At 40.9% G+C, this 19,851-nt stretch overlaps 1 protein-coding gene across 1 annotated transcript in view; it reads right to left on the bottom strand.

The window, feature by feature from the left end:
• Positions 1-13,957: 13,957 nt before the first annotated feature.
• Positions 13,958-19,851, bottom strand: part of LOC116984113 — a 98,382-nt gene continuing 92,488 nt past the window's right edge. Inside the window, exon 27 of the mRNA XM_033038205.1 lies at positions 13,958-15,204. Coding sequence (XP_032894096.1) covers positions 15,086-15,204 — 119 coding nt within the window. The 3' untranslated portion in view covers positions 13,958-15,085. The remainder of the gene's footprint in view (positions 15,205-19,851) is intronic.

Genomic DNA, 19,851 nt, shown 5'->3' with positions numbered 1-19,851 from the left:
ACAGAACCCTTTCCCTCAGGGTGGAAATGTCAAAGAGTAGATGCCATAGCTTTATGAGTCAGGCAAACTTTAAAGGGCAAGTCTATTTACACAGAGTGTAATGAGTGCCTGAAAGGCATTGTCAGGGTAGTGGTGGCGGCAGATAGGATAGTGGGATTTAAGAGGCTTTTGAATAGCCACATGGATATGCAGGAAATTGATGGATATGAATCACATGGAAATGGATATGGATGCTGGTTTAAACCGAAGATAGACACAAAAAGCCGGATTAACTCAGCGGGACAGGTGATCCGAAACGTCACCCATTCTTTCCCTCCAGAGATGCTGCCTGTCCTGCTGAGTTGCCTCAGCTTTTTGTGTCTATCTTCGATATGGATCACATTGCAGGCAGAGATTAGTTTAACTTGGCATCATGTTTGGCATGGAAAATTTCAAGCTAAAGGGCCTGTTCCTGTGCTGTACTTTTCTATGCTCTATATTCTATAAATAGGACTGCAATGTTAAGATTGCAGAAAAAAATGATCTGTTTTATTGACTGAGTTGCTTTTCTCTATTCCATGCTATTCTTGCTTTTAGCGTAAAGTGAATTGGATTGCTCTCTAAAGGTGTTGAGCCCAAAGAATCTCGTAAGATGCAATGTGGATTTTTCGTCATGGAACGAAACAGAAATATGTCTTGTCCACATTGGAAAGTAATAAGCAGAAATTATAACAGTAAATCGAGACAGAATAATGAAGGTTTTGATTCAATGCAAACAATAACCTTAAGCATGCATCTCACAAATGAATATGTAGATATCTTCAATGCAACTAGAAAGATTGTTTATCCAGTCCTAGGTGAGAAGCAGCAGCCATCATGAGTCTGACCAAGGCATGTTCCACTGGCACTCACCAAAACAAAACATAAGCAAGTTGGAGAAACTGACATGCAGAGAGAGTATCCCCAAGAGACAGTCCTGTCCTCTTTGGATGTGTTGCGAATTTCCCAAGACCCATGGAATCGTAATGGGGCTCTGAAGTAAGCTTCTCCCCATAAGATGATAGATATTTTTCCTTCAATATATTGGATGAAGAGAATGTGTTCTAGTATTTGGACCTTCCTGAGAAAGTTTCACATTCAACCTGTTTCAATAACTCCTTTAGAGGATTCATGTGGAGAAGAATACCAATTGGAGTCAACACATCAGTAGATGATTTTCAACAAATTTTCATGTGAGCGTGAAGTACTAAAACGTAACCCTCCAGCCTTGGAGGTGCTGCAGTAAACTCAGGGGGGAAGGCAGCATTCATGGAGGGAATGAGCCGGCAACATTTTTGTACTGAATTATTTTTCAAACTGATTGTAGTTGGGGCAAGAAAGCTTGGTGATTGATGATTAGCAGATGGGTGGTGTAAGTGAAAAAGGCTGGAGAGGAAAGGAGAGCAAAATGGTGTCAGATAAAGAGAGCATTATAGGTGTAAGGAAAGGGGAGGGAAAGGGTTTGTAAAGAGGGCTGAGATAGTGGGATGAAGTAGGTGTGTCTCCACACCTTGGTGCACACCTATATCTCCCACTATCCTGCCCCTCTTAGCCTCCCCTTCCACCTGTATTCCTCTTTCTGGTTTAACATTTCACCCCTCGTCTCTCTGTCCCTCACACCCTTTTGTCTCCGTTCCATCTCATCCTTTGCCACTTACTCTACCCATCTGCCAATCAAAACTGCCTCATATGTATCTACCTTTCACTGGCCAGGCTTTGCCCCACCCTCATCTCTCTTTTCCAGCTTTCTCCCACTTACTACAATCAGTCTGATGAACAATCCTGACCCAAAATCTCAGCTATCCATTAGCTCCAAGAATGCTGCCAGACCTGCTGAGTTCCTCCGGAACTTGTTCAAGATTCTCACATCTGCATGCAGCTCCTTGTGTCTACATGCACAATCGTATTCAACAACAGATTCTACTTAGTGCTCCAACATGCTGTATTCCCTGTACTTTCAGCAGGACCTGGTCTGGTATGTGTTCTGACAACTAAAATGCTCCTGGCTGGTATCCTTTGTGTATTAGACTCATCCAGCTGCGTAGGTTTGTCCACGGGAGTACAAGACAGTGTGTGAAGTACCATTTAGGAGTGGTGGAGTGAAGGGCTGATCTCTGTTTTTTTATAAATAAATATAGATACCTACGTACACATAAACAATCAATGATAGTGCAAAAAGACAAAACCAATGCCCACAAGTCTTTGTAGTTCAGAGCTTATTTGTAGGTTTTAATTTAATAACTGGATGGCTGTAAGGAAGAAACTGTTTCTGAACCAGGGCATTACGGTTTTCAGGCTCCTATATCTTCTTCCTGATGGCAGGTTTTTTTTCATGAATTCCATTATATTTTATTACTCTGTGAGCAAAGCTTCAAACTTTGCATTAATAATTACATAATTAACATTGGCTGATTTTATTTGAAGACATGAAGTCCTTTGATTTTTAATTCTATTTGCTTCCTTGAAATATTTGGTCAGAATTTCAGCTGTTGTTTGAGAGCAAAGTTTCAATTGTTTTCAGAAGCAGGAAGGGAAAATGTTGATATATAGTATATATAAATAGCCGATATATAGTACATGTAAATAGCCAGTATAATCATAAAGATACCTAAAAAATGTCTAAGTTGCAATTCTGATTAAAATTCATTGATTTTCAACAGTTTTGAACTAACGTTTAGATCAGAATAAAAAAACTAGGACTGGAAAGAGAAAAGGTTAGAGACAATTAACAAATATTCAGGTGAAGTTTAATAAGAGTCGCAGGGTTCAAATTAACATTAAAATGTATTTGCACTTAATTCCTCACTGTCCAATTTTAGCACGTATCACTTCATCTAAGTTCTGCAATAAAATCATTAATCCTCAATTTAAAGAAAGAATTTGAAAGAACCAATTAAGCATTTGTGTAGTTTCAGGGCTAATCATCATCTTTATCCTTCAGTTAATAAACTAATTCTGCAGATTTTGGAAATTAAGATGCAATTAAATTCTGAACAAAAAATATATATTTTCTAGAAATATCTGCCAATATAGTAAGGTGATGTAATCTCCCATCATGTTTATCCCTATCCAAGTTAACTGTATCTCTCACAATACCTTCAAAAGAGAACAGGATCAATTCCTGCCGAGGGCAGAGATTGCTTCATGTTTCACTCCAGATAATATTTGATCCAAGTCTTCTTCTGTTGGAGAGTGGGGTTGTTATGTAGGTAGCTGGGTGGTGGTAGCAGCTGCACAAATAATATTTTGCATTGTTTATAAAGGCTGCTAGGGTAGCCTTAATGATCTAAATTCCAAGTTTGTCACTTGTCTTGTTGCACGTTGTAGATTGATTATGCATGTCAACCAATCACATATAAGTTAGCATCACTAACCCCACCCCACTATAATGTTTATATTAACACTTGCTTCCGGCACTGCTCAGTTTGAGCAGCAGTTAGGATGTTCTGACAACCAACCATCCTTTATGCTGTTAAAGTCTCTGTGCTGATTAAAGATGAATTTGGATCACATAGTATGTCTGGTGGATGTCTACATGGTGTCAGAAGTGGAATGGTGGGGGCGCTTAATGGCAGTGTTCAGGCCTTTCGGGTTGATGCATAGACGGATTTCATTTTTGTCCTTCTTGAAGGTGTCAACCATGGTTGAGACCCAGTCGGTGGGGTCGCCGACTGCTTCAATCACGCCCAGGGAGACCAAGTTCTTCAGCTCAGATTGAACCGTGTCTGTCATGGCAAATGACAACTGGTGTGGGGCTCGGACGACAGGCGGCACATTGGGGTCAGTAGAAATCTTGTAGGTCACAGGCAGCTTGCCTAGTTTGTTATCGAACAAATCAGGGTATTCTTTCAGTGAGTCCATCGACATCTGCAGCTTATGGACAGTTTTATCAAAGGAAATCAACCCCAGTTCCTGGCAAGCACGATTGCCCAGCAGAGTCACAGAGTTGAAATTCAAAACATAGAAGATCAGATTCCTTGTGGTTTTGCCAGTACACATTTTAAAGTGGTTCTACCCAGTGGAACCAGTACGGAGGCTATGGCCTAAACCCCCCTACGAGTGTAAACATCCTCTCCACATCCTCTCTACCCAAACCTTTCACTATTCGGTACATTTTAACAGGGCTGCCAACATTGGGTGAGAGTTGGGAGTGAGAAATTGCGAGAGACCAAGCCCGGGGGTGCGTAGCGTCCGAGGTGGGGATGGAGGGTGTGGGAGGAGGGTGCCCCCCCCCACCTCCTATTGGTATGGAGCTTTTGCATTTTTCAGTTTGAAATTGTGCAATCTGGTGCATACTGTAGCGAGTCTTTTAACTTACACTTGAATTCAATATTTATGCTTTAAATTGGGTTAGCTATGAATAAGGTTAGGCTAAATTACATTCCTAATTACATTTCACAGTAGAGCTAGGCTCTGATCAACAGGTGCAGCACATGAATGATCTTAGTATATTCATGTATGGAAATCAGATTATAATCAAACACTTGGCCAATGTTGACCAACCTGGGTCTCACTGCACACCTGGTACTACTCCTGACCCTGACTACAGTAGCATACCTTCTCTTATTCCTGACCCTGAGTCAAGCTTTACACCTGGCCCCCTATTCTACCTTGATCATAGCTGCTTACCTGCTTAGGTTCCCAGTGCTGAACACTCCCATTGTCCCAGCTTTGACTGCACAGCTAGTACTATTCCAGACCTTGAATCTGGATGCACACTTGGCCTTGCTCCTAGCCCCGCTGTACTGACAATATATCTGGCCCACACATAAAGCCCCGTATCTGACCCCCAGGACTTAACCTATTACGTTCAAGTCCACAGGTGCTTATCTAATGCAGTAATCTTTTATGGGGCACTTCACGGACCAAATTTTGTATAACAAAATTTGCTACATCTATTGGCTTCCTTGTTATCTAACATGCTAGTTACTTTGTCAAATAAGTCATCAATTGGTTGAACACAATTTCTCATCCATAAAATGATACTCACTCAGCTGTATAAGTATTCTGTTACAATTTCCTTCATTTTCCTAACAAACTGTCCTGAAGTAATTTTCACCCCCAATATTTTCAGTATTTTACTGTCTTCCTCTTAGTTGGGACTTTTCCGAAATGCAAAGTCCAATAACTATACATTTAAGCAACATTATTTTATTAAATGTGATCTTGAGAGTACACCATATTTTCTGTGGTATCCATAACACAACAATGATAAAAATATCTTTGTTTTGATTGCACCTACCAACATGCATACATTATATTACAGTTAATATGTACCGAGGGCAAATTTTTGTTCCAATGCTCCCCATTCCCATTTACTTTTACATTGAAGTGATTGAAATCCAAGTGAAGTTTAAATGGCATCAGAAAAATAAAATCTCCGGAATGAATGATATTCATTACGTGGTTGGTTGGAGTCAGTATCAGCACAATTAGTATATTAAACTTTGAATCTTCAGATGTCCTGGTTCAAGCTAAAACTAAAGACAAATAATAACCTCCATAAACATTCCCCTGCAAGTATCTCTGTCACTCCTTTAAAATATGCCCCTTCTTTGAACAAGCTCTTAAACTTCACATCTGAATCAGTTTCCATCTGATTGCACTCCTTGAGGATGTTCATCTACGTGTTCAATTAATAAAACAATGAGATTGGGGATATTTCTATTCAACCTGTCAAAGAAATTTGGGGGGGAGGGTTAGAAATAGTCAGTGAGGTAAACAAACATAATAGTTGAGTGGCAAATGACAATAGTGCTACCTTCCCAATATTTAACTGAAGAAAATAATGGGTTATCGGGGCTGTATGTTGTGACAGACAGCCTGACACCTTGCATATCATTTTAATATTACACTCATCCCATCCCCCTGGATATTCCGGATTAATAAATTCAGGTTTTGTCAACTAATTACAAATCAGGCTAATTACAAATCAATAACATTAGTCAACTCCGAGACACAAAGCACTGATCATTGGGATCCAGACATTACAGACAACTGGCCTCAGTTCCCTGCTCACATCTGGCAGTGTTCCCTGTCTGAACCAGGGGCTACGGTGTGTTTTTGAAAGTGTGGGTACTGAGCGATCACTGATCACTGGCCTTGGGGTTACCCGGCGAGGGAGTGGAGCAACTGAGTGTGGGGGGGGGGGGGGGGCCTTTTTGAAATTTGATGTATTAAAATCATGTTGTAGTGCATTGTAGAAGTATGTTTTCAATGTTTTTTGTTTGAAGTATTTTTTAGAGGTAACTTAAGGGTGGTGGATGTATGGGAAAAAGCTGCTAGAGGAGTAGTTGAGGCAGGGACTATCCCAACATTTAAGAAACAGTTAGACTGATACATGGATAGGACAGGTTTGGAGGGATATGAACCAAAAGCAGTTAGTGTAGCTGGGACATGTTGGTGGGTGTGGGCAGGTTGGGCCGAAGGGCCTGTTTTAGCATTACAATTAATGCTCCACAGCGCCGGAGACCCGAGTTCGATCCTGGTCTCAGGTACTGTCTGTGTGGAGTTTGCACGTTCTCCCTGTGATTGGGTGGGTTTCCTCCGGGTGCTCCGGTTTCCTCCCACATCCCAAAGACGTGCGGGTTTGTAGGTTAATTGGCCCTCTGTAAATTGCCCCCCTAGTGTGTCGGGAGTGGATGAGAAAGTGGGATAACAAAGAACCAGTGTGAACGGGTGATCGATGGTTGACACAGACTCGAGGGGCCGAAGAGCCTGTCCCATGCTGTATCTTTGAACTAATTATAATATTGAAAAAATCAAGACTTACCTATCGGATTTGAACATGAGCAATATTATCCCAAGATTGCAGAGTATTTGAATGGCATTTACTGCATAATCCCTGAGGTTATTCTTTGTAAAGTGATGGTCAAAGTTCATCTCTACAAGTTTCATTTTCTGAAGTTAATTTGTAGTTTAAATTTACCATCGTGCCTTTGCTTATTTGTTCCCGCGATACATGAATCCAAGACTTACATTTAAAGATGAACAACATATCAATTTAAAGACAGATATCAACTAATTTCTCCGATTGAGTATGAATATCGATTTCTTTAACATCCCCTCTCTCTCCGTCCCTCCCCCACCTGATTGGTACTAGCTTCAAAGTCGTCTTGTTGGGTCTCATTGTGCGAGAAGGAACTGCAGATGCTGGTTTAAACTGAAGAGAGACACAAAATGCTGGAGCAATTCAGCGGGACAGGCAGCATCTCTGGAGAGAAGGAATGGGTGACGTTTTGGGTCGAGACCATTCTAAAGGTTTCGGGTCGAGACCCTTAGAACGGTCACGACCAGAAGCATCACCCATTCCTTCTCCCCAGAGACGCTGCCTGATCCATGCCGGTCACCAGAGCGAATTCGGCACACAGACACTAACAGCAGCTGCGTAACGTTTCCGACGCCACCGATGGTCCGGGACTGTTGCACTGAGGCTGCTCCATGGCCGGAGCTGTAGCGAGCAACTCGCCAGCTCGGCAAACTCTCGCCAGCCCGGCAAACACACGCCAGCCCCGGCTCGCCGTCCGCATCTGCCCCCGCCTCTGCTTCTGCTTCTGCTTCCATCCCTTCCTCAGCCCCGGCTCTCCAACACTCGCAGCCCATGCAGTTTATATTAGTTTTGAAATTCTCGATGATCACAGAATTTCTCACGACAGAGCATGAGAAATTTGTGATCAGCATGAGAGCGTGAGAGTGTGAGAATTTGTCGAACATCCGGTGGCGATGTTGATGGCTGCCTCCGCCTACAGTCTGTCTTTTTATCTTATTTTACTTCTAGTTGTTTAAAGTGTGTTTTTGTTTTTTTTATAGTATTTTATGTGGGGGAGGGGGGTAGGGTAAGGGGGAGACCGTCTTTCAGTCACTTCCTGGCAAGGATGCGACTATTATCCGGGTCGCGACCTCGCCCCCCTCCTCATGGCCTACCAACCTGATTGGCGCGGGCTTTCCTGCCGGGGACCGGACCAGAGCTTCAGCAGCGGTGGCGCAGTGCTGGATACATCGCAGAGTGGGCGATGCCTCACCTGGGATCGCCGTTTGAGGCTCCGGAGTGTTGGGCCTGCTGCATCGACATCAGGGAGCTGTGGTCTGCGGAGCTCCCAGCGCGGGCGGCGCTGACCAACCTCGCGGAGTCCTGGGACCCTTTGCCGGGGGCAGCCAGCGTTGAATCTCCACCCAGCTTGGCCTGTAGACTTCAGGAGCCGCGAACTCCGGTAGGAGGTGGCCGATTCAGAGGTTCAGGCTGCTGAGGATGTTCTTCCGTTCGACGTCGGTGTTCCATCGTTCCTGGGGAGAGGGCCTGAACAGCGGGCCGCCCGTAGAGGCAACTGCAGGGGGCTCGGGAGGCCACGACCACGGGTGAACATTGGGGAACATCAGCGAGGATGTTGACTGGACTTTGGTGTCTTCCCTCACAGTGGGGAACTCTGGTGCCGCTGTAGGGATGTTTGTGTTGTGGACTATCGTGTTCTGTGTTTTTGTTTTTTTAAATTCGTGTGACTGTATGGGAAATAGCATTTTGTTGTCTCTTACTTGAAGGCAATGACAATAAAGGAATCAAATCAAATCAAATCAAATCAAAATGCGTGAGTCTCACGCTCAATGCGTGAGAGTTGGCAGCCCTGATTTTAATCCGACCCCCCTCATTCTTCTAAACTCCAGTGAGTACAGGCCCATTGCTATCAAACGCTTATCATACGTTAATCCACTCATTTCTGGAATCATTCTTGTAAACCTCCTCTGGATCCTCTCCAGGGCCAGCACATCCTTCCTCAGAAATGGTGCCCAAAATTGCTCATAATACTCCAAATGTGGCCTGACCAGCACCTTATAGAGCCTCAGCATTACATCCCTGTTTTTGTATTCTAGCCTTCTTGAAATAAATGCTAGCATTGCGTTTGTCTCTTCACTACACTGATTTGACTTGCAGATTAATTTTTTGGGAATCCTGCACCGGCACTCAAAAGTCCCTTTGTACCTCCAATTTCTGGATTCTCTCCCCATTTAGAAAATGGTTACGCCATTATTCCTACTACCAAAATCTATGGTTCAAATCTGTGACTCTGTGAGTGCTATTGCAGTGAAGTCCTAATTGCTCTTTCAGCAAACAATTTTCCTAATGGTCACAAAATGGCTTCTGGAACATAGATGAGGTTGCTCACCTTCTTAATCATATATATCTTTCTAATCTCTTGATTTCTCAGAGAAATGTTGTACCTTCTTAAGAAATGTTTTTAAAAAATCAAAGTTTTTAAGGTTAGTAATACGCTGTATTGTCATTTTGTTGGAATGAAGTCATAATATATAGGAAAGGAAAAGTGAATGTCATTTAAGTAACATTTTCGTATATCTCTTGTCACAAAGACATTTGACGTTCATAGTTAATGTGCAGTCTATGATATAGGGATAAATGTTCTCACTAGCTTTGTATGAAATCCATTTAGCAAGTAGGAATTTTGGTTGTGATAAGCATGTTGGCCGATCTATTGTGAAAATCCTTATATTTTGAATAATGACGTGGAATCTATTATCTACCTGAAGAGTGAACTTCTGTTTTACAACCTCCCTGACATTCTTGAGGAACTGACATTTAAGGGACTGTCCCACTTAGGCGATTTTTCAGCGGACTGTCGGCGACTGTCAAGTTCCCGGCAGTCGCCTGAGCCTCCCAGGGAAAGCAGGAGGAGCGCTGTCTGAAATTCACACGGTGCAAAGCCAAGGTGATACAGACACACACCGCAATGAACAGGAAGGTTAAGACGGCTAGCACAGTGTACGGTAGGTCCTTTAAAAGAGGGAGGGAGGGGAGAAGAAGGGGAGAGAAGGGGGGGGGGGGGGGGGGGGGAAGGAGTGGATACACTTTTAAGAAACCAGACAACTTTTAATAAGCCAGAGATACACAGCTGTGAAGTTTGGCGGGCATTTAACATTACCGGTTGGTTATGCTTGGTTCTGAAAACTCCTGCTTAAATTTTTTTTCCCCAATCAGCCAATGAAAATGACCGGTTAGCAAAGGTGATTAACTAAAACTACCTACGACTACCAATAACTACATGGCGACCCCACTACAACTGCATCTACGACTACAGGATTATCGATTTTCTCCATGACGACCAATTTTTGGTCACAGAAAAATTTTCAACATGTTGAAAAATTTGTGGTGACCATACTGAGGTCGCGACTAGTTCCCAGAAAGTGGGAACTCCTCGCGACCATGAAGGAGACTCGCCAGAGACCACCAGCGAACATGTGGCGACCAAGTGGCAAGCGCAGAGTCTCCTGCACTCACCTAAAAGATTGCCTGTGGGACAGGCCCTTGAATGTGGATACCAAAAAAACTATGGTGTTCTGTAGCTAGATTTGCAGGACATCGTGACTAAGGTTCCACTTGAAAGGCTGTTACTCAATCGTAAAGAATGAATATCTCTCCCTATAAAAGTCTGATCTTGTTTGTGTGTGCGTGTGTGTGTCTGTCTTTCATTGTATCTTCCTCAAAACGCTACGCTCTATCGCTTAAGGTTTTACATATTCTTACTCACATTTTCCCCCTCCACAACCTCATCAGGTTCACTTCAGATTTCATACTCTATTTCAAAAGTTATTCGCGATTAAAGTTTTTTAAAAAATGCCGTTTCTTACAGAGAGCATTTTTCCGGCAGCTTCAAATGATGATGTCACAATGCCACTCACAGTGCACCAATCACAATTGTCTGTCAAGCTGCAGAGTGGCACAATTATATCACAATGGGGCATTGCCAACGTTGGACAAGGGTTAAATAGGGATGTCAACAGGGTTTTGTATGTGGGAGGTTGTGTCTCATGAATCTGATTGTTTTTTTGATGATGTGAGGGCAGAGCTGTAGATATGTATATATATGGACTTCAGCAAAGCATTTGACAAGGTTCCACATGGTAGGCTGCTCTGAAAGGTTAGATCGCATGGGATCAAATTGATTTATGGAAGGAAGCACGGAGTGATGGTGGAAGGTTGCTTCTTGAACTGGAGGCCTGTAACTAGTGGTATGCCCTGGGGAGTGCTGTAGAGCAGAGGGATCTAAGTGTGCAGGGACATAGTTCGTTGAAAGTAGCACACAGGTAGATAGGGTAATCAAAATGCTTTTGGCACATTGGCCTTCAACAGTCAGGGTATTGAGTATAGAGATTGGGAGGTCATGTTGCAGTTATTTAAATGTTGATGAGGTCGCATTTAGATTATTGTGTTCAGTTCTGGGCAGCATGTTATTGGAAATATATTGTTAAGCTGGAAAGGTTGCAGAGAAGATTTACGAGGATGTTGCCAGGATTTGAGGGCCTGAGCTATAGGGAGAGGACTATTCCTTGGAGCTTGGAGGATCAGGGTGATCTTATAGAGATGTACAAAATCTTGCGAGGAATAGATCAAATAGACACACAGAATCTCTTGCCCAGTGGGAAACAGAACCAGAGGACATAGGTTTCAGATGAGGGGGGGGGAGATTTAATAGGAATCCGAGGGGTAACTTTTTCACACAAAGGATGATGGTTGTGTGGAACGAACTGCCAGAGGAAGTCATTGAGGCAGATAGTATCACAACGTTTAAGAAACATTTGGACAGGTATATGGATAGGACAGGTTCAGAGGGATATGGGACCAATGCAAGCAGCTGAGATTGGTGTAGATGAAACATGTTGGTCAGTGTGGGCAACTTGGGCCGAAGGGCCTGTTTCCACACTGTATGACTCTATTGACAGTCGTGCCTCCAGTTACCATTGCGATAAATGGAGGAATTTCCTCTCAAGATCTCTTTGCCTCTCTAAATGCTCCAAGTGATAATATGCCTAAATATCACCTTATATTCGAGGTATCAACATACCTTTGAAAACATTGCTACAAAGTATTTTGGGACTCAAATACATAAAAAGTCCCGTTCAAGTAGAATTTGTTGTTGTTTAAATGCATCCACTACTTCTTATTTACATGAACAATCTGAAATAATATAACTTGAGTATGGATTGTCGGTCAGGGAAGAGGGGTGTAGAATTGAGGATGAAAACAAAAACTAACAAGCTGAAATAAAACTAAAAACTAAAAAACTAAACAAAATTAGCACTTGGGAAACACTTAACATAGCCAGAGTTACATAGATTATGGGACAGAATTAACTCTAGTGTGTCTCATCTGCTGTATCTTAAATTGTTTGGCCAGTTGTAAACCAATTGGAAACACACATTGATAACCCAATAGCAAAGAGAATGACAAATTAATGACCTTAATGAATGGAGAGATTAACAATGCATTAACTCCATAACCAATGAGATTTAAAGATTGTGAAACAAACAGAAATGTTGAAATGGAAAGTGAAATGGGGTGAGTGAACGTTAAATCATGTGCAGAAAAAGAAAAAAGACAGGATTAAGAAGGGAAAAAAGGAAGAAAATATGGAGATGCAAGGAACTGGAGATGCTGGCTTCAAAAAAGGATCTCTACAGGACATGGTCAAGGATTTCTACAGGACATAGTTTTGGGTCAAGAACCTTCTTCAGACTGACTTTTCCTCTGTTCACAAAAGGGTCTCTACCCAAAACCGTGCCTATCCATGTCCTCCAGAGATATTGCCTGACTCACTTATTTACTTCATAATTTGTGTTTTATTTTTAAAGAAAGAAATATAATATTTATACAACTATAATTTAACATTAAAAATATCTTCAATAATAATTTATATTCTGAAAGAATTAGAATTTATGGTGGAAGTTGGGTCAGAGAGGTTGGTGAGCAATAATAAATAATCATTGTGCTGCTGTAATCCACTAAATGAATGCCCTACAGTGAGTTTACTGGAGAATGCTTGTGCAATGAAGCGAGTTATTCAGTGCCTCATGTTGTTTGATTATCGAAGCATTCATAAAAAAACATGGCATTAACCATTAAATATATATTGACAGGAAAATCTGGTTCTTAATTGTATATTTCACTTTAAGAGAAACAAAATTAAAAGTGTTTGACTATTGGGAAAGAAGGATAGAATAAATTCAGGAGTTACATGTTTTCCTCTTATTTTCTTAGCAGAAATCAGTTTCAAAGTTACCTCAAGCTGCTTGCTGGTTTTTTAGCCATTACATGGATTAAAATCAGTTAAGGTTTCTGTCCCGATAACTCTGATCTTGAAATAAAAACACCTTTCAACACCAATAACATAGTTTCCGTTTGTGGTCCATTTGGATTCATTGTGAGTCTTTTACTTTCAAAGCAATTTCCAGAAGTGAAATCATTTTGAGATTCCCAAGCACCTCTTACAATAGAGATATGTGTTAAGACTGTATAAACATGTTTTAGTTACCATACCAACGATCAAAAGGCAGCATCTTTCCATATACTGGTCTTCTACAATAGACGTAGATCTGTTGCCTCACAGCGCTAGAGACCCGGGTTCATTCCTGACTTCGGGTGCTGTCTCTACGGAGTTTCCATGTTCTTCCCATGACCACGTGGGTTTCCTTCCACATCCCAAAGATCTGCAGGCTAGTAGGTTAATTGGCTTCTGTAAGTTGACCCTAGTGTGTAGGATAGAACTAGTGTACGGGTGATCACTGGTCAGCGCGGACTCGGTATGCCGAAGGGCTTGTTTCCATGCTGTATCTCTAAACTAAACTAGGAATCCATATTTAGAAATGAAGGTTGTCATTTGGCTGTGGCATCCATCCATCCAAGAGTAAAAGTTCCCCTCACTTAATATATGTTCAAATTTAATACAGGTATTGAAAAATAATTTATATTAGTGTTCAGAAGCACACTCAATTATATACTCTTCAACTTCTGAATTCTTCGCCTAATTTTGTTAACTGCCTGTGTGTTTTTCAGATCAAAAATGTCTTCTCCTTTATCGCAAATTGGGCTACACAGTGTACTCTAATGTACAGTACATCACTCTAACGAAAGCAGTTTAGGTTTCTATCAGAATTCAAAGTTGATGCCTTGGCGTTATTGTCTTTTAGATCTGAGAACTATTCCGCATTTTATTCACTCTTCTGTTTCGAGATAGGAAATGTAAAACAGCTCTTTATTTCTTTGCAATTTATTATTATTCTATATTTAGATTTTGATTGATGGCAGATGACAGTGTTTGAAGATCTTACAGGACCAATGAAGCTCAGAGGCAAAGGAAAAAAATTGTAGCTGATGCTTCTCTGGCATTACAGGTTTCCCTTAGATTTCTAGAAAATGTGAATAAAATACTGGTAAGTTATTTATCAAGCCTCTCTGTTCTAGCCCTTTGATTATCATTCTACATACAGATGGGGCTAAAGTGAAAAGACTCCAAAAACCTGTAGAGGAATCATTATACACAATTAACCCCCACCAGTTAGATTGAACACATGCAACACAGCATTGTATATTGTATACTGTCTGTTCATTTAAATGATTTCTACATGCAGCCAGTAGCACTGCCACTGTTCACAGGCAGCACGTATCAGCAAAGGACCTAAAATCAATACTCCTTAGCACAGCCTAAAGCAAGCCTGCATGTTTCAAAAGGAAGGCGCATTGTGGCTGATAGAGATGGTGACATCATTCAGAACTGTGCCGTGCAATGTAAAACAAAGACCCAAGTCTTCCTGAGAAATGCCAGCATCCAACAGCGAGTAAATAGTTGAACCTTTTCTAACACAGCTAAAAATACCCAACATACTGTAATACATGTATTATGTCAACTGTTTATAATTGTTTAACGTGATAACAAAAATTAAACAAATCACATTCCACCACAATAAAACTCCAAAGAGAATTTTAATGCTAAGCCTTCTGATTTTGTTGTGGTTTTACTGTACAAAAGAGATAAGTAATAACATTATCTTAATGTTACTGAAATAATATCTTTAAAGCAGTAAGCCAAATACTTTTGAACAGAGTAAAATTGACAACATTGTGTGAGAGGAAAACAGCTCACCTTACTGATTGAATATCAATGAAACATTCTGCTCAATATCCATGAAAATGTGCTATTACCTGCTTGTACCACTAGCTGATCGACAGCCATTTCTCGTGGTGTATACATTCTTTGAGTAGTGATATTTTTGATTAGGTTTTGACTCAAAGAAAATTTTGTTTCATTTGGTAGTTGAAGAGAGAAAGCTGCTGACTTGCTTCTGCTGCTTTCAGTTTCCTGTTAATGTTTCGAACAAGACTGCAAGACCGCTCAAGTTCATACACTGGAAGACAAAGAGATACTATTGTTATATTGCACTGTTTCGACTATCAGATGCAAATTCTAAATCAGAGTGCTTTTATTATGAGCTTTGTGAACTGTTGTCAAATAAAATGATCAAGCATCTTGAGAGCAGGTGATTATGATATGAACAAAGTTTTGTTTGCATAATGTTGTAAGTAAATTGAAACTTATTCTAGGTATAAATTTTACTCCTCAATCTCTCATTTGGCAGTGTTAGTTAGATAACAGGGACAGAGCTTTGGAGTTTTGAAGACATGCTTAGTAATCCAAATGGAACATTTCTGCATTACAATGAAAAGACAATTTATATTGAGGTTGATTATATAGTTTAAAATAGACAAATAACATACAAATAAATACGCATATGACAAGTTCGCAGATAACTAAAACTATAAGTGTAAAATCTATCACTCAAATCTGCCCCAAAAAACAGGTTGCTACATTTATTCTTGTTTTATATGGGATTAGAGTGATTCATAATGAAGGATTAAAAGTCTAGAAATTCAATCATGTACGAAAATATTAATTAAAATAAAACAATACAACCTCACAGCCCCAGAGATCCGGGTTTAAATCTGACGACTGGAGGTGTCTGTGTGGAGTTTGCACGTTCTCCCCGTGACGGCACGGGGCTTCTCTGGGAACTCCAGTTTCCTCCCACATCTCAAATACATGTGGGTTGATTGGTTAATTGGCCTCTGTACATTGCCTCAGGTCTGTCGTTAGTTTAGGTTCATTATTGTTACATGTACTGAGGTAAGCATGACAGTAATGAACCAATAATGCTTTGTTTTGCATGCTTCCTAATTAGATCAGATAATACTATATTTGAATACAATCAAGTCTAACTCAAGTACAATAGGTAGAGCAAAGGGGAAGATACGGTGTGCACAATATAACTCTCAGCATTGTAGCGCAGCAGTTCGATAGATAAAGTCTAATGTCCGTAACAGTGTTGAGGTGGATTGGACAGTACGCAAGCTTATGGAAGGATTGTTCAGAAGCCGGATAACAATTGTATCTTCTGCCCGATAGGGCGGGGTGAATGGCCAGGGTGGGACAAGTCTTTGATTATGTCGACTGCTTTTCCGAGGCATCGCAAAGTGTTGATGGAGTTAGTAATGTGGTCTGGCCTGTGTGGGCTGAGATACATCCACAACTCTGAAATTTCTTGTGGTTTTGGGCAGAGTTCCCAAACCAAGCTGTGAAGCAACGTGACAGTATGCTTTCCATGGTGCATCTGTAGAGTCATTGGAGAATTTCCTCAATCTCCTCAGGAAGTAGAGACGTTGGTGTGCCTTCTTGGCTTTAGCTGCAATGTGGTTGGTTCACAACAAATCATTCGCAATATTTACACCAAGAAACTTGAAGCTCTCAACTATTTCCACTTTGCAATATCTAGCAATCATAACTTCTGCTTAAATTCATTTGCTCCTATACAGCCATTTCTGGACATGGAGATGCATCTTAGCTTTTACATGCTTATGATAGTCAAGTTAGCCAAATCACCTAAAGGCTTTGCAATGCAATCACTGCCATTCATATCTCTCTGCTGCAAAAGATGATGTGCAATCTCTTGAGATATCTTTGATATTTATTGGCGTTACTACTAAATCCTTTACCATCAGCATCCTGGTATTCAAGATTGACTCAAAACTCAACAGGAATAGCCATATAAATGCAGTGTCTACAAAAGCAAGTCCATGGATGGGTGTAGTGTAGTGAGTGATTTATTTCCCCGCACCCTAAACTCGTTCCATTAACTACAAGATATGTTAGTAATGTAATGGAATACTCTCCAATTGCCTGGTTAACTTCAGCTCCATAAAAATACTCAAGAAGAATGCTTATCCACCATCTTGATATCCATTCCTTCCTCCACCAGTATGCAGCACTAATTATAAAATTCACTGCAGTTTCCCACCTTGGCTACTCTCACTGCATCTTACTTACTCATGACTTCTATTGCTAAATCGAACAACAGCTTCCGATACTCATGAGCACTTCCTCCTGCAGGTTTCACCCCATTCCCAGGTAGTGATCTCTAAAGACCTCGGTAAGGCCTGTGGTAAGATTTTGCATGATAGGCTGATCTAGAAATTTACATCACATGGCTTCCAGGGAGAACGAGTAACAGGATACAGAATTGGCTTCATGGTAGGAAACAGAGGGTGTTGGTGGAAGGTTGTTTTACGTATTGGACACATGTGACATGGTGTGCTTCAACGATCACTGTTCTTCTTCTTGCGTATGGCGTGCACAGCCTAAAGTTGGAGGACAACTTGTTCTATTTGATCTTATTTGATTGTGCACGCCGGGTTGATTGCATTCGTCGAAACAGAGGTTGCAATCTTCCACCCCAACGATCATTGTTGGGCCAATTGTTGTCTTTCATCTCTATAAACAATTTGAAATTCAAATCATGTGAGGTGTTATATTTTGGGAAATCGGCCAGGGCAGTATCTTCACAGTGAACATGGACCAGTGCAAGGACCCTGGGGAGTGTTGTGGAGCAAAGAGAGCAAAGAGAGTAAAAGGTGGTATGTAGATGTAGATAAGGTGGTATTTGGCACACTGGCCTTCATCAGTCAGGAAATTGAGTATAGAAATTGGGATGGTACATTTGTACAAGATGTTGAAGAGGCCACACTTGGAGTATTATGTTCAGTTTTCATTACCCTGCTATAGGAAATATGCCATTAAACTGGAAAGGGTGCTGAGAAGATTTATGAGAAAGCTGTCGAGAGAGATTGGGCAAGCTAGGATTTCTTTGGCTGAGAGGGAATCTTACAGAGGTATATGAAATCATGAAGGGAAAAGATAGGGTGAATGCACAGTCTTTTTCCTAGGGTAGGGGAACCAAGAACTAGAAGGCATATGTTTATTGTGAGGTGGGGGGGGGAGGATTAATAGGAATCTAAGGGGGAACCTTTTAACTCAGATGATGAAGTTTCTATTTAACGAGCAGCCATTAGAAGTAGTTGATGCAGGTACAATAACAATATTGCATGGATAGGAAAGGTTAGAGGGATATGGGCCAAATGTAGGCAAATTGGACTTGCTTGAATAGGGCTTCATGTGATGAACATGGACGAGTTGGTCTGTGGTGCCAGTTTCTTTGTTGTATGACTGTGATTCTCTGGTCAATTGGGTCAGAATGTACGTTTTGTGGATTCTGTGCTGGAGTGGATGGCTTTGGTTCTTGAAAAATCCGATAGCATTCAGACAACGTGGTATCCTTAGATCTAAGTTCCCTGAACTCATCTCCAACTGGTCTCAAAACTGGAGGGAATAATCCTAAATAACTTTGTTGGTACAATATTGTTACAGAGCACAAAATGATTGTATTAACTTCTTTTGCAAAATTGAAGAGGATGTTTTATCACCAGACCTCTTGCAATATGTCAAAATACCGCATTTAAAAATGAATTCGCATTTCCCAAAATAAAATGTCGGCGATGAAAATCTAGATTCTGATACACGGTAGTCATAGTTTTGCACATATCCGCCAATGTTTTTCCATTGAATGGTTTAGTGGTGTTATTTTATTTGCTGAATTGTAGTATCAAGATGAATTTCCTGTCTTACAGTATATGCATTCCTATTGAAGCTGATCTTTTGTGTTGACAAAAACCAAGCAGAATTAATGAAATGTTTTCCTGTGCGATTAAATCATGACAAGTGTTAACACAGAATCAGATTGTTTATAACGTGTTCTTTTTTCCTTTGCCTGGAAGTGAAAAGAAGTGTGATAGGAGAAAGGTTCAAAGTTTAAAAGAATGGCACAACAAGCAATTAATAAAAATAGCTTGTTAGAAAACAGAAGGCACCTTTACACTGCCACCATGCCATAGCTTTGTTGAGCTGCAGTTTTTGAGCCCCAAGAGTAACCAATGTTTGGAGCATTCCCTATCTGGTCATGGGAAACATTAACAAAATTGAAAGTGTATTGGTCAATGTACAACAGAAAAGATAAAGGGTGGAATATTTCTTGATATGTCTAGGATTAATTCTATAATGGAAATGAATATTTGAATTAACATTGTTTCACATATAATTTAGTTTAATTTTCAATGTTTTCAGTGTTTCAATATGGGGAAAGTTGATCTGCTAACCCAGGGGTGGGGAACCTGCGGCCTTAAGGCGCATGCGGCCTTCTGGGCCATTAAGTGCGGCCTTTTGAATGAATCCAAATTTTGTAGAACAAATCCTTTTATTTTTATTAGTATGTTTTTTTCCCGTCTTTATTCTAATCTTAAGGGGCTGTCCCACTTGGGCGACCTAATTGGCGAGTTGAGAAGAGTTTAGGAGAGTTTGAAAAAATGTCATGTTGAAGACCTCCTTCGACTATGTTGAAGACCAGCTTCGACTAGCTACGACTAACTTCGGGAAAATTGGACACCGAATAGTGGAGAGTGAAGACGACCTCCTTCGACCTCCCTTCGACAATGATGAAGACTATCTATAACTGCCTTCGACTACCCTCGATTACCTACGACTAACATGTCGACCTACTACGACCTACTACGACTAAATCTACGAGTAAAAAAAGTATCGATTTTTCCACGGTGACCTTTTTTTACTCGCAGGCATTTTTTAACATTGAAAAAATACGCCGCGACCTAGC

The sequence above is a fragment of the Amblyraja radiata genome, chromosome 19 (assembly GCF_010909765.2).
Source record: "Amblyraja radiata isolate CabotCenter1 chromosome 19, sAmbRad1.1.pri, whole genome shotgun sequence".
Lineage (NCBI taxonomy): Eukaryota > Metazoa > Chordata > Chondrichthyes > Rajiformes > Rajidae > Amblyraja > Amblyraja radiata.
The sequence above is the reverse complement of the archived record's forward strand: the minus strand, read 5'-3'. Positions and strand labels throughout refer to the sequence as shown.